Consider the following 16,257-nt stretch of genomic DNA (forward strand, 5'->3'; position numbering starts at 1 on the left):
CTGTGTCTGTGTGCGTGCGTGTCATTGTGTGACTGAAAGACAGGATGTATGTGTAAACGTTACAGTGCCTTAACGGGTATAGATGTTATAATTGAATATTGAATTAGAGTTTTGTATTTATATATTCATGATCAAGGCATAACCTCATAAATCCATAAATATATGTTACGCTTGTAGGGTAACCATGACAACGACCGCGGGAGGTATTTTGCTAAATAGCATATAGCACGGCATGACAACTTTCATTCTGGGTTTATATATATATATATATATATATATATATATATATATATATATATATATATATATATATATATATATATATATAACGTATCACAAAAATATATAATCAATTGTTTTTAGAGGTATTTAGACGTTCACGTGTGGCACGCGCTGCTAACGTCGACGGGGTTAATCGACAAAATTACTTTTTATAACCCTTTAGAGGACGTGTAAAATTAATTGGTTTGATCAAGGACAATAATTTACCTCTTTCGATTATTCTATTACTCTATTTATTCATCTTAATATTTAGACATGCCTTTAAAATCGCATATTTGGTTTGGAAAACACCGACTACAGGCCGACAACAGTCGTGCGTCTTGTAATACACAACACGATTCTGGTGATGACCATAAACAAAAAGTTAACCAAAAAAAACCCCAACAAAACCAAACGCCCAGTGCTGTTTAGCAGAGCCCAGCATAACTCTAAACGTCTCTCTCAGTTGAAATGAAGTAGTTCGCGGTTTCTGCCCGTGTTTTCAAAACGTGCTTGTTGTTCAGCCCCCAGCAGTATTGAGCAAGGCCGCTGTAGTCGATTGTTGAGCAGCGGTTTAAACGTGTCTATGCTAAAGAGAGCGGTTCGGGGGATTCTGCTAATGAGCTCATTGATTACACTCAGTAAGTCGACTAAACTGAACGTTCCCAAGCCGCTGTTACCTCTCAGCACTCATGTGCCTGTGAACATCACACTGACAGCACAGAGAGGACAAATGGTGAGTGACAGAGGCTGTGGAGCATACTCAGCTTAACGTGCCATTCTGTTTCATTACGTGCTGTCATGTCTGAAAGGTTATTAATTCAATCAGTTCTTCGCTCCTCGCCGAACAGCAAAATTCTAACAATCTTGTAAAGACATCATCTCCGGGATAGAAACGGATTGATTTGCATACAGTATAAACGCAGTAAATAGCATGCACTACTGTTTAAATTAAAATAGCTATTTTTATCGCCAAATGAATCAAATATGATCTCTACAATGCAAATGTGCTAATTAATTTACTCATTCATTTACTTGTTTTATCACAATTATGGCAAAACATTGCACCATTCAAAAGTTTGGGCTTTGGAGGATTTTTAAAATGTTTTTAGAAAACAAGAATTCTCACCAAATCTGAATTTAAAAGTACTGGAAAAAACTGCAATATTATAACAATTTAAAATGACCGATTTGCATGTACCTTTTTCATATTTCTCAGCAGTGGAAGTCATCATAGTTGGATTAACTTAAAAATCAGTGAATAAGAGAGTACCACAAATATATATATATATATATATATATATATATATATATATATATATATATATATATATATATATATATATATATATATATATATAAAACACTTTCAAAGATTTATGATGCTGCTGACTGTTAAATGTCGTCACAGTCTTGTAAAAAGACTGATATAGTATTTGATATAATGTGTAATAGTTTAATGGAAACTGATAAATGGATTCTTTGATCAATAGAAAGATCACGAGCACAGCAATCATTTGAATTGCAATTGTTTTGTAACGGGCCTAAAAGTTTTTACTAGCATGTTTCATCAAACCAATGCATCCTTGTTGAATAAAAAAAAATGTGAGTGTTTTTCAGTGTTGAAAGTTACGGATTATCAAGGCCATGTTGTGTGAGTTAACAATATTACTGAGGCTAGTACGTTTTTTTCATTATTATTATTTTATTTTGAGGTAATTGTTCTTATTTATTTATTTTTTCATACATAGCTATTAACTTTTGTAGCCTCGTTATGTAAAGAAGCAGTCAGTGGCAGACAGTTCTTATTTTACATCTAAATGTATTGATTGCATTTCAAAAGTCTATAAAAACAAACACATGGCTGACTTGCACTACAGAAAAGCACGAAACAAATAATATAGAGCATACAGTGCTTGTCCTGTGATCATGTGTCTGCCTGACTTTAGGGTGTCCTCTGAGCCTGAGACTGTCAGGGTGTATCCGCTCTCCTCACTCAGTCCTCCGGCTCTGCTGCACCTCTCCTCCTGCAGTCAGCAGTGCTTGGTGTCAGCTCTGTCCTCCCCCCAGGCTGTCCCTCTTCATACTGTGGTCCAGGCACAAGACCCTGCTGAGCGAGAAGAGGGGACAGTAATAAATAGACATGCTTGTTCTTTCTACAGAAGGACACACGACACCTTTAAAGCATAGGTTATTTTTTCATGGGCGGTTCAAATGAAATGTATGCGTCATTATACTGCTTTCCACACGAAATTAACCTTCATTTTAATTAACAAATAAATGCTGAATTCAATCAGCCAGTTTACTCTTTGCCTCTGTGACTGAATTCACAAACATTTAATTTTAAAGTATTCTGTTGAAAATTATGTTACCATTTTTATGATTGGGATCCTAAACGGAAAATTAGGGTTCAAAAGTGTGACTCCTCCATTTTTGTTTTAGGAACCGGTAACATTCTGCGCTGTGATGTCATTATTAATCAGACTGAAAGCATTCAGGTTGTCACAGCCGTTCGGCAACTTTTTACCGACGACCCTCCTCTGCCGTTATCGGTCCGGGCGGTCCGGAAGGTATAGTACTTTTCATTACCAACATTACTCTGCTAACGCGTATGCTGTATGTTTGCTTTGCTAAATGGATTTTTTTTGAGAATAAGATGGTTATGGCTGTGCTCTGTTGATCCACAGGAAATACTTTTAGCTGTCTGGCTGGCTTGGAATTTAATTGGCGGCTGGCAAAGGAGCCTGACGCAACACAGGCAGTGAGGTGAAGAAGGATCTTTAAGTGAAGAGAGAGGGAGAGAGAAAGAAAAAGGCATTAACATAAAGCACGTCTTGTTTTCTGTGATTATCGTAGGTTTGTGCGTCAGCATGATGCAGGGTACGCTCCTCCACCTCATATCCTGTTTCTAGAAGCTACTGGTCAGCGGGGAGAGAGTGTCTTGCTGTATGGGATTCACAGTGGTTCAGCCCTTATAAAAGTGTCTTTTCTGCCCCTGAACGTAAGGTATGAAAGTATATACAACAGAGTTCTTAAATCTTAAAAATCTGACAGATGTCAGTAAGCTTGTAATTATGTTTTTAAAAGTAAGTAATGGCTAGAAACCATTTAAAGGGCAGTACTATATTGTCTACAAAAATTAGGTAAGCATACTAGAAAAAAAATTGTAGTTTTGAATGTGATGTCTACAGTGGAAATCTGAACATTATTATATTATATTAGGTAATGATACTCTGCAGGTCTTCTGAATGTTAAAGCTGTTGAAAATTAATTCAAGGTAATTAAGTATTAAATATTCACAGCGGCTTCCTGTACGCTTCCATAATCCAAATCAATATTCAGATGCTACCAAATATATATATATATATTTTTTTTTTTTTGCAGTGTAATTTTGTTAGAATATTATAAAATAATTACCATATATTTGTATACATCTTATTATTAATAATAACTTAATTTAAAGTCATTTGGACTTTTTATGAAGTGCCCTATATAGGACTCTGGTCCCTTGGTTGAGAACCTTGTCACAGCTGTTTTCAATGTTGATAATAATAAGGAATGTTACTTCACCAAATCAGCATATTAGAATGATTTCTGAAGGATATTGTGAACTAAAGACTGAAGTAATGTCTGCTGAAAAATCAGATGTGCTGTAACAGGAATAACTTTTTATATTGTGATGTATTTCAGTATATTACTGCTTACTATAGTTTTAATCATAAAAGCACTCTTGTTAAGAGAGACTGAAAGATTAAAAAAAATCTTACTGACCCCAAACAAACCAGATAATTTATCTGCTGATCAGCCCAATATTATGATGGTAGTGTGTGTGAATGTGTGGGTGTTCAGCATGTGGAAGCAGCCAGTGTGACTTTGTTTGTGATAGACAGACTGCACCTGAGTCCGGTGGGAGATGCATTCCCTGCTGCAGGGATCCACCATCAGATACACTCTGGAAAGCAGCAAGAAGGAGAGACTGGTAAAAATAATACTAAAAAAAGAACCAGGCCAATGTTAGCATGTATGCCATTCTTTTTACAATATAACGAGTACATTGTGCGTTATGGGGAGTGTTCCCGGTTCCGGCTGATCTAATTAACGCAGCCTAACAATCCTTTAACAGATTTGAATAATAGAAGCGTATTAGTGTGTTATGTGTAAGCAAGGGTAAAAAGATGGGTCTTTAACTAGTGTGTTTGCTTCCTGAACAGTGTCGGCGAGATTGTTTCAGAGTTTGAGCGCTAAATAGGAAAGGGATCTGCCGGCCAGAGTTGATTTTGATATTTTAAATATTATCAGAAGGCCAGAGTTTTGAGAACGCAGAGGACGTGGAGGACTATAATGTGATAAGAGCTCTCTCAAGTATTGAGGAGCTAAACCATTCAGGGCTTTATAAGTAATTAACAAGATTTTAAAATATATCTGATGTTTGATAGGGAGCCAGTGCAGTGTTGGCAGAACCAGGACAGAACAAGTGGATGCTGGTTAAGGAAAGCCAGAGCCAGTCTGCAGATTAAAGCTGACAGATTACACAGAAAATCGGGTAGTGTATGATGGTCATAAACTCAAATTTTTTAGCTTCCGACTTTGATTCTATCCAGTCGGAGAACATGAACTATATCAAAAGCTGATTTTAGAACACATTTGTTTTTCATTTGTTTTGCGTCTCCTAGCAACAAGGCACACGTTTCTTTGTGATTGGAACAAATTAAAGGTCTGCTGGTGTTTGATCCTTGCTCATGCAGTGTGTGATTCCCAGTTTTCCTTTGTCACTATTTACAGTCGGGAAGTGTATGATGCCATTGTGTTTTAAAAATTAAAGTTGCATAGTTTATCCCAGCCTTATGTAAGCATTAGAGATGGAAGAAAAAGAAACTGTTCAGCTGTTTTTTTCTTTTCATTTATTATGGGCCTCTGAACAGCATTACAGAAGTAATTTTTACATGTATTAATCAACCATTCATAAAGATTAATTCAGAAGGCATTCACATTAAAATGATAACTATAAATGGAACTATAAAGTTTTAATAATCATACTCATATAATAATTCAGTTAAGTAGAACTATAATCAGAATACACTCAACTTTTAAAGAGCTTGAGCACACACACACACACACACACACACACATATATATAATACATTTTAACCATCTAGACTGCAAAACTACTTAAAAAAAACAAAAAAAACTATTCAATAATCATTATTTTGATATTATTGTTGCAATATTTGTCTAGACACAAAACATGCCAAAAATAATTTATATCAGTAATAAAAAAAAGCAATGCTGGTCTTTTACATATTAATTTAGATATAATGTTGTGCTTAAGCACTTCTATTTATAATACCTTGTCAGACTTGATATTAAAGTTACTGTGTCACTGACAGTAGAAACGTTAAAAATGTATGCATGGTGTTTATTATTCAAGCGCTGTGGGATTGTTTGAAAGATCATGGAAAGGTTAAGCTCTGGGCTGCTTTAAGCTTTCTCTTAAAGCCAACAGAATGCAAGAATCTCATTTGACAAGTCTCTTCTACACTTTTGTCACATAAAAACACACCTTTAAACTTTCATGTTAACACTTTAACACCCTAAACGCATGCTTTCACACCTGTAGACCAATTATATACCATCTCATAAACACGTCATTGCATATGTCAGGAGAGATAGGATACATTTTTAACACCTACATCTAATTGTTCACTCTCCTGTTTGTTTGTAGAGGTCAATCTGTCCGAGGAAGGATAAGGTCTGGATGTGGACGGATACAAGGGCAGAATGTACGATCATGACATCATATCTGTTGAGAGGGAAACAGCTACTGTCAATGCCCTCCAGCTGGGTCATGCGACACTAACAGTAACACACAACAGTATCCACATAACCATGTTTTTCATTGAAACATTATGTTGTGGGGAATATATGAATATATTGTTATGATTCCAAGCTCAGTTGTGATTCAGATCTGCCCCATGAAATAACGTCCCAACTTCTGTGTTTGTGGTGAAGGCCAGTTGCACACATAACACAGAAATTATCCTAAACCATACATCTATACAAGGGTTTATGTTTATCTGTGTGTCTGTGTATCTGTGTAGACAGAAGTGTGTTGGAGACGGGACGGCAGTATTATTTGACTGTTCGTATCCATGACAACAAGGGCCATGTGGTTCACCTGTCACAGGTTGTGTTTTATAGTCATCAGTTTACGCACTGTTTGCTTCACCGCGTCTCTTGACAGAAGCATAATGTCTGAACTTTAACCCTGTGCAGAATGTGGTGACTGTTGTGGAGGAGACTGAGGGGTTACTGACACTCAAGTCTTTGCTGGATCCTGCCTGCCATCTCCTGCAGACCATCATGAAAGGGAAGACTTTAATACAGGACTCATTTTTATAGCATTCCCACTGAGGTAACACATAATTGGACAAGTAATTGGTGCAGGAAGAAAAAAAAACAGTAAAAAAAATTATATATGTCCTAATAATGAAACAACTTGTTCTTCCTCTGAAACGACTATATTTCTTGTGATGTACTTGTGAATAATATTATTAAATAGTCGAGTAGCTATATGGGCATAGTTTTACCAAACTCACATTCTTTCGGGCTCCTTTCTGGTATTTAGCAGCCACTTTTTTTAAACCAGTCACATTATAGATAAAATGTAATTTTACTTGGGTAAACATCCTGTTTCACGTGGAAATACATCACATTAATTTTCTGATTATTTGGTTTCATGTATACAGTATATATTTTCACAATATTACTTTTTGCTGTATTTTTGATCAAACAAGTTCTCCACTGGAAATTTTACTGTTTATAAGTTTGGAGTTTCTTACATGTTTGAATGTTTTTTAAAAGTTATCATTGTCAGCAGAAGACACTGTACATGGAGGTTAGTGAATTCACAATAGCAGGTTTATTGAACAGATCAGTGGTAGCAAAATATGGAGCAGGGTAGCCAGGTGAGTGCACAGTGAGAAGTCTTATTGCAGGTTCTTATCTGGGAGTAACAGAGTTCTCTCGCAATAGATTGTGCATTCATGGGATCATGGAGACGGTAGAGCACAGGAGAAGGTGGAGTCCCCCATCTTGGGAATCTGGAAGTTAAGTTATAGGTAAGTATTGCACAGAGCAGTCAGGATATCAACTAGAGTATGGTGCAGATCCAGACAGTGATGGCAATTAAGTAGTGCTGTGATATAGTGCTGTTGATTGCAGAGGACAGGTAGTGGAGATTAGAATTCGGGTGATTGGGATCTGGTGATCGTGGTGGCTGGTGGCTGGGGCTGTGACTCCCTGACAGTATCTTCTCTTGCAGGGGTGGCTCCTAACATCATACGTCAGTGACAGGTTTGGTCTTGAGGCCTGGGATGGGACTGGTCAGGGTGGCTTAGATGGACTTCTTGTAGAAGCAATATATTCAGCACATTGTCCCGAGCCACCCAGGATCCTTCCTCTGGCCTGAATCCCTCCCAGTTGAGGAGATTCCCGAGCCGACCACCATGTTGCCAGGAGTTAATGATGTCATTTACTTAGTAGATTTGGGGATCCTCTACTATGTCAGGAAGGAGGAGATACCGCCAGTTCCTTGGAACCTGTGACAGGTCTTTAGTAAGGAGACATGGTGATGGGTGAATACGGATGGGTGTGGGTGTTGATGTTGGTATGTTACTTCACTGATCTGCCTCTCATTTTTGCATGGACCTATGTAGCGGGGAGATCCTGATTGGAGAGCCAAACCATATCTCCTGTATGGTAAGTTGGGATGGATGATCTATGGGCAACAGCATGGGCCCTTTTCTCCGTACTGCCACTGAGGCGGCAGGCCTTAGAGAATCTGTTGAGCACTACTAGGTTACAGGCATTACATCAGAGTTTGGGAGGTCAGTGACAAGGTCTGCTACGATGTGGGATCAAGGACAGTGAGGAATGGGTAATGGAATGTTCATCAAGGGTCAAATGGATGGAGCTTACAAGGATGGCTGGAGTAGTAAGCACAAGGGTGTGGACAAGGAGGCTCTCCATAATGTTGGGACAGCACTTCTCCAACGCTGGTTGTGGAGACGTCTGCCTCTACCACAAATGGTAGGTCAGGCTCTGGTTGTTTGAGGAAGGGAGCAGTGCAAAAGGTTTCCTGGAGCTTCTTGAAGGCAACCCGAGCCCTTACTGTCTGAGGTATTGGCCAATCCAGAATAGTCTGTACCTTCCCCTCAAATTTCTCAAGCTTCAGGTAGAGGTGGTGTTTCCTGAGTCGCTGAAGGACCTAATGTGGTGGCAGTGTTCGACCAGGATTTAGGAGTATATTAAGATGTCATCAATATATACTATGACGAAGCGATGTAGGAACTCCTGGAATTCCTTGACACTTGTAAACTGTCGTGCATGCATGTCTATGTACAGTGAAACTTGCAGTAGGAAACCGCTACTCTTCACCCGAATACACAGAAGAAACAGCCATAGGACTAGGCTGTAGATAGAGCGGCTCGAAGAGTGCTAAATAACTCCTCAATAGGATCCAGTGACACTGGTTATGGACCTCAATCTCTGGTTTGTTGGCAGTCTGTTCTTCTGTCAGCAGAAGACACAGGACACAGAGGTTAGTGGTTAGAGGTTAGTTAGAGCAGAAAATGGAGCAGGGTATCCAGGTAAGTGCACAGTGAGAAGTCTTGTTGCAGGTTTTTTTAGCTAGGTGTAACTAAGATTTCTGTTTCAATAGGAGATTGTGGATTTATGGGATCGCAGAGGAGCCGTGGAGTTCAACTAGAGAATGGATGGTAAGTACTGCATAAAGCAGTCAGGATATCAACTAGAGTATGGTCGAGACCAGACAGTGAGGGCAACTGAGGAGTGCTGTGATATAGTGCTGTTGATTACAGAGGACAGATTGTGTTGGCTGGTGACTGGGGCTGTGACTCCCTGAAAATGATATGCTTACCAAGGCTGCATTTGTTCGATCTAAAATACAGAAAAATAGTAATACTGTGAAACATTATAACAATTTAAAATAACAGTTTTCTAAATATATATTTTAAAATGTGATGTATTCATTTGAAGGCAAAACATATCATTCTTATATGCTGATTTGGAGCGTAAATAACACTTCTTATTATTATCAATCTCAAAAACGTTCTGCTGTTTAATAATTTTATGGAATGCATTTTGTCAGAATGATTTGATAAATGGAAAGTTCAAAGTACTTTTATCTCTTTTGATTAATTCTTTGTTTTTTGACACTTTTTATCTTTTAAACTCGAGAAGTACATGCTGTGGATTAGCTTTACAGTTTTTATCCCTTTACTGCATAATTTAATGAATTATTTAAAGAAAAAAGGCAGATTAAAATGCCTAACAATTTCTCACACCATTCCAGTCCATGGAATATTAATATTCCTTATGCTTTTGACATGCATCTCCAGTTCATTCCTAGGAGATGTTCTGCAAAGATCCTCTGAGCAAGCAACAGTCATTATAGAAGATAAAGTTTCATGAATGGTCTATTTGTCGTCAGCGAGCTAGTTATGCTTTCACATAAACCTCAATATCTGTGTTTACTGTATTGCCAGAACCATATAAAATGGTTTTACTGAAACCATTATTTTTTGCTGGTCTTTGTTCCCTGTTGGCCCTTGGGTTTAATTACACGATACCAATGTCATCCGTAACAGAACATGTCAAGTATCCTGCTTCTGGGGTTTTGTTCAGTTCATTGCTCAGTTTGAGGGGTTCAGTAGGTTATTTCACAAAAGTGAAGTTCATTCTTATTGGAGTAAATGGCACAAGCTGTTTGCAGATCTAGAGGGGAGCCCCACCTGAGGGGGTATGATAAGACAGCGAGCAGGAAATGAGGACACACACAGTGTGAAGTGTAAAGAGAGGCATGGGGTGTGTTGGGAAAGCCATTGTTTAAAAAGGGAAAGACAGCATGTTCCATCTGCGGGAGACACTGTGGTGGCAGAAGATGAAATGCGCCTTAGAGGGGGGCAGTTTTATCCGGTTGGCATGCAGGCGTTATGGTTCTGTAAGATGAGCTCCAGGGGAAACGTTACTCATTAGTTTCGGTCTGCAACTTCCTGTCGATTCATGCTCACTTATAAGGATCATCCATTAGATTAATGGGACAAAAAAGGAGGGAAAACCTTCCAAACTGCCTCCAAGGGAAATCATCCTTTAAGGCAGGCGTAAATTTTCCTGTCAGACCTTCATGGTGAACTCTGTGGTGCTGCTTTCTGGTTTGACTGGCTGTTGAGCTGATTAGCATTGGCTGTATCGGTTTGGGATTTCCTAACCTTCTTAAAGTGATATTTATCTAGAGTTTGTGTCTGTAACGTATTCTGTATGTCTGTCTGTCCATCTGTTCGTTAATGGATGAAATCCCATTATATTATTAAACCAAATGTTTGTGAAATGTAAATGTGTGAAAATATTACCTGTAAAAATGAGAATTTGATGTTTATCAGGTTACCCCCAGGGCATTCAAGATGTAGGTAAACTTCTTTAGTGGAGCAGAAACTACGATTTTAAACTCAAGTAGTTACAGTGTGTCATAATGCAAGTCAATGGGCATCTTTGAGGGTAAAAGAAATCTTGCACAGTACTGGGTTATATTAATTAACTACATTCTGTACTTACTATATGGTTAAGGTTAGTATTAAGGTAACTTCCATGTAATCATGCTAAATTAATTATTATTATAATAGTAAGTACATGTAAAAGTACACTTTAAAATAAGTATTACTAATTTTTTTTCTTTTCAATTACTTTTTTTCTATCTGCCATTAGTGTACTGTTAGATATTTGATCCTGGAAAGAAATATAAAACTAGACCTCCTAATAAAATAAAATAAAATAATTGTGATCAATCTTACTACTTCTGATAATTAAACTATTTTATTTCATAACAGGATGGTGAATATTGGCCTGTCATCCCACCAATCCGAGTGTGACAGGAAGTGTAAATCTACAAGCCTCTTACTCTACAGCCCTCTGTCATTGTTTTTCCACGGCAACCCCACAGTAAGCTGTACCAACACAACATTCAGGTATAGTTCAAATCAATATGTTTATCTACGTATGTTGTAGCATAATGACTATTTGCTATAGAATAGAATCTGTGTGTTTCTAGGTAGAAGTGGAGGAAGGAGGAAGTGGCTCTGTGACGTGGGAAGTGTCTGATAGAGAAATTGCCACAATTACAGTAAAAGTGATGATCATAGCAGGAAAGACACAGGGCCCGGCTGAAATTCGGGTTTCAGATTCCAAAAACAAGTAGTCGGCAAGGTCAAATTTGCCCACTGTCTCACACGTACATATTAAGACTATAAATTCTCATGTATTTTTTTGAAAGTATGTGTACAGGTGATGGTTGTGAGGCCTGCCCGCTTGCCACTGATTTCCCAGAGGGGCGACTGTCATGCGGGGGACAGGATAGACATTCCCTTTTCTCTATGGGGCATTCAGGACCCACCAAACACTTGTTCTCAGAACTCAAGCTTGTTCTCCAAGACTCACTATCACCACCAGTCTCTTCTGGAGGACAGAAAACTTGCGTTAGTCACAGACTGCTCTCAGCTCTCTCTACACATCCACACGGAACCTGCTGGCATCTTCACACACATGTCAGGTACAGCATCTCCTCTTTACACTCTGAATCCATTTACACTCCAATGGTTCCTTCAATATTCTGTTCCTCTGATGGCACTTTCATTCATCTGCTTGCTCTAATTGTTTACCTCAGGGCACATTGAACATGAGGGATAAGTGATCTACTCCCAGTCTCAACCAGAGACCCCCTCCCCGCTGTTTTTCTCTCTGTGCCCCCCTCCCTTGTTTTGGACTTCCTCTCCACTGCTCGCACAAATTAAAATAGGATTAATTAGTTCATTTCTCCTGCTTTAATTTAAAGCACTGGGAAAATCAATACGTGCTCTCTCTGTGTAATCCGGTTAGTACATTAGCCCGTAAACATCAAGTTGATGGAGTGTATGCATGTTTGTGTTTGACAGAGGATTTATGTTCCGATAACTTGCATAGCTGTCCAGCACGTGAAGCCAGCACTTGGATTGCAGAAATGTGAATCCCAGTAAATGTTGTTAGAGGAAAACTTTAGCTTATATTCGCAACAGAGATTATTTCCTCCATTTCTTCCACCAGAATTACAATTACCAGCAATATCAGAAATGACTAAGATGTGTTCTGAATGCTATTCTTTAATTTTTTTTATTTATTTAAATTCTTATATTGCTTTCAGTCATTAGTATAGTTGGTGCAACTAATTCTCCTGCACTTCATAAATGTCTGAAAATAAAATAGTTAATTTTCTGATGCTTATCTAAAGATTTATGGAAAATAATGGAAAATATTAGTTTTTATGTATTTTTGTTGCATGTTTATTTGTTTCATTAAATTAAATTTTGATTTCAACTTAAAGATTTTACAAGGTTAAAGGTTAAAGTTACTTTCCAATAAAACATTTATAATTTTTGTCCCTTTTTTCCAGGTTAAAATGTGTATCTTTTTTACATTTTTATTTCAATAAAAAAAATTAGTTTTTGAGTGATAACAACACTTATACTAAGGATGCCCCAAAATTAAAATTCTGGGCCAAAACTAAAAAACCGAAAACTCCAGTTGCACTTGGCCGAAAAACTGATACTGAACTGATAATGATACTGTATTTAAAAAACACAAGCCAATAAAATAACCACATTTTTACTGAAAGTAACATAATAAAACTTTACAGAATTTATATTAATGTTGGTAATACTTTACAACGTTCATTAGTTAATATTAGTTAAAGGGATAATCTTTCTCCAACTCCCCCATAGTTAATAAGTTGAGATTTACCAATTTGAAATCTATTCAGCCGATCACTGGGTCTGACGATAGCACTTTTAGCATAGCTTAGCATAGATCATTGAATCCAATTAGACGAGTAGCATGAACCTATTTCCAAAAAAAGTATTTCTTTAACTACATTTGACCAGTTTGCCCTTTTGGACAAAAGCCAAATTGCCCTTTTTGGCCAATAATATTGAAATAAAACAAATAATAAGAATAACTACAAAATAATTTTGGTCAATAATTTTTGGCAGCCAAAACATTCCACTAAAGTATCTAAATGTAGTAGGAGTAGGAGTAATAATAAGGTTGAGAAAATATTAAAAATTAAAATTAAGAATGTTTACTTGAAAAGAAAAATTAGATATTGTGTTTTTGGGTAGTGTATCTTGAATTAAGTTAATTTTATATTGTACGTTTATTTTACAAGTTTGTCTTTTATCAGTTCATTATGCTTTTACCTAACCATAGTATGAACCACTTCAATATGCCCCTTATGTTTCTACATTTCGGCTTCCTCATCTCTGTCAGGATTCTGTGGAGGGGTCCGTATGGAGGGTCTTTCAAGGGGTCACGCTGTTGTTACCATCACAGTAGAAAAAGAAGGCTACAGCTTCAGTAAAAAGACTGGTGGCCTACGGTCCTCTCAAAGTGTGCTGTTTCTGTGCTGCGCGTGTGTGCGTCCGTGCACAACTGTATGTGTGTGCGTATGATTTGTGGTAAGTGTCATGTCTGAATAAAGGGTGATTTATCAGCCCTATGGTGGCTATTTATTAAGATAATGAACTGTTTGGGAGCAGCAGAAGATTAATGTGAAACTGAGCTCTCCTGATTACTGATGTATGACTCTGTAGCATGTCAGGGACATAAAGAGCAGCGGAGCTCTCTGGTCCAGGGCAAACACTGCCAAGCACACTCATGGGAGTTTAACAGGACAATGTGATGGATCAGTGCTTTGCTTTTGTCAGTCAGACACTAATGAAAGACAGCAACAACTTTAACAAGGACATTATTGTGAGCTTTGTACTCCATTTAGCCTCTCGGTGACATTGTTCTCTCCTTCTTTCGCTCGGTCTCTTGTGTCTGAGGGTCTTCTCTCGGTGGAATCATCTCGCGTGGTTATTTTCGAGGGGAGTCCTCAGCCCTGGCCCCTGGCTCCCTTACGGTTTTTTTTTGTGACGTCGAGGTACAGCCTGAGGGGGATGTAAACGTGGAGGCGTTGAATCCGACCGAAGCAAGGCAACCTCAATATGCATATCAAATCATGTGCATTGCCATGGGAGAGCAGGTTTAAAATGTCCTCTACTGCAATGTGACTCAAATGTCATATGTGCTGCATTGTTAGACTAAACTAATTATGTAACTATATTACATTGTACAACATTCAAAATTTAAAATTATATGAACGTTATTATATTATTATATTACATTAAAGTAAAAAACATTAATTACTTAATTGCTTTGCGCAACGCATACGAATTCCAATGTACCTGTACTCTAATGTACCTGTGCAAATGGCAATAAATTACAGATTCTAATTTCTTATTAATTACTGTTTAATTATTATAATGTTTATTAAATTTTATGTATTTTTGACCAAATAAATGCATCCTATGGAGCATAAAAGACTTTTAAAACATATAAAAAAATCTTACAGACACCAAAATTTGCAACGTTATTATTTATATATAAAAGAAAGGTTTACATGTAAAAGGACATGTATAAATGTTTAAATTATTTTTTTTTATTCACCATAATACAATGTAAAAAAAAAATGCAAATGGAACCAGTTGAGATATATTCTATGTATTACAGGAGTAAGGCAAAATTAAAGGAATACCTTTCCCAAAAATGTATTTATCACATGTCCTTTGAAGCAGATCAATGGGTTTTTGTAAACAAAATGGTAACACTTTAGAATAGGTAACAACTATTACCTACAACTTTTTCTCAATAAATTCTTTAGTAAGTAATTGTTAAGTTTAGGTATTGTGGAGGATAAGGGATGTAGAGTAAGGCATTAATATGTGCTGAATTAGCACTAATACATGACAAATATTATAGCAAAATGCATGCTTAATAAGCAACTAATAAGTGTAACCATAAAATAAAATGTGACCAAAACATTTTTTAAATGATAACGTAAATATATATTGTTATCATTTTTAAACTAGAAATAATGGCTTCGGGGTAATATTATTATAATATTAGGTCATTTTTATTTTCCTTTCATTCAAAATTTGAATTTTCTCTGCTGCATAAACATGTTTTGAGTGGGTGAAGTGCTTTAGCCTTGCAGTCATGTATGTTTTTGCATGTGTGTGTGTGTGTTTATGCAGTGGTTGGTCTTCAGGTGTGGTAATACTCCAGGACTGTTAAATGAGATTCCTGCAGTGGAGGGGAGCAGAGTTCAGGTGGCGTGTGGCGTCCCCTCTAGTCTGTCTCTCTCTCTTCTCTCCTTCATCCGTTCACTGTTCCTGCACTCAGTCTCACGACCCCTGTGGACTAGTGAGTAATGCCAACTCTGTCCTCTCTCTTTATCTCTTTTTGCCCCCTCGTGCTGTTACGTCCTCTCATAAACTCTTTTATGATTCACTCGTTTTCCTCTTTTCTATTCACCTGCTCAGACCTCTCTTTTTTCTTTCCATTTTTTCATTTTCGTGCCCTCCAGGTGTTTCTCTTTCTTTCTGATTCACCCCTACACCCACACCAGACCTCCGTCTCTCTACTTCCCTCTTTCCGCTGCTCTCATTTGCCATGCAATTATGTGTGATATGCAGGGTGAAGTGTTATGGCAGTTTCCATAGTAACTGCATGCATGGACCCTCAGTGTGTGTGTGTGTGTTAGGGTTGTGTGAGGGCTTTTCCTCTCCTGACATCGATGCTCTAGAAACCAAGTCTTTGATCAATGTCAAACCCTCACAATCAATATACCGTTTCTAATATACTAAAACCATCTCTGAGAATGAAACATCACGTCATATCTCTAATTGAACTTGAAGATCACCAGTGAATCATGAAGAAAACTTAGATTTTTGATTATAAATTTGGTTTCTTTTTTGGTCACAGCACACTGATAGAGAGGCAGAAATTAGATTTACCTATTTAATGAAGCAAATCATTAGTCAAGGCAAAGCACACACACACACACACAAT

The 16,257-nt window shown here is 37.5% G+C and overlaps 1 protein-coding gene across 1 annotated transcript; it reads left to right on the plus strand.

The window, feature by feature from the left end:
- The first annotated feature begins 2,190 nt into the window (after positions 1-2,190).
- Positions 2,191-6,127, plus strand: LOC122360840 (nuclear pore membrane glycoprotein 210-like). The gene is made up of 6 exons (XM_043261690.1): positions 2,191-2,293; positions 2,704-2,833; positions 2,947-3,027; positions 3,118-3,267; positions 4,152-4,240; positions 5,984-6,127. The coding sequence occupies exons 1-6, from the start codon at positions 2,191-2,193 to the stop codon at positions 6,007-6,009; spliced, it is 579 nt and encodes a 192-aa protein (XP_043117625.1). The 3' UTR covers positions 6,010-6,127.
- The last annotated feature ends 10,130 nt before the right edge of the window (positions 6,128-16,257 follow it).

Source organism: Puntigrus tetrazona, chromosome 16, assembly GCF_018831695.1.
Source record: "Puntigrus tetrazona isolate hp1 chromosome 16, ASM1883169v1, whole genome shotgun sequence".
NCBI lineage: Eukaryota > Metazoa > Chordata > Actinopteri > Cypriniformes > Cyprinidae > Puntigrus > Puntigrus tetrazona.

What these genes read in the sequence shown, in the direction of transcription:
- LOC122360840 (XM_043261690.1), top strand. Translation starts at nt 2,191, where the DNA reads ATGTGTCTGCCTGACTTTAGGGTGTCCTCTGAGCCTGAGACTGTCAGG. An exon ending in GACGCAACACAGGCAGTGAG is followed by an intron (nt 3,028 to 3,117) that starts GTGAAGAAGGAT and finishes TGATTATCGTAG; the next exon opens with GTTTGTGCGTCAGCATGATG. An exon ending in GCAGCAAGAAGGAGAGACTG is followed by an intron (nt 4,241 to 5,983) that starts GTAAAAATAATA and finishes GTTTGTTTGTAG; the next exon opens with AGGTCAATCTGTCCGAGGAA.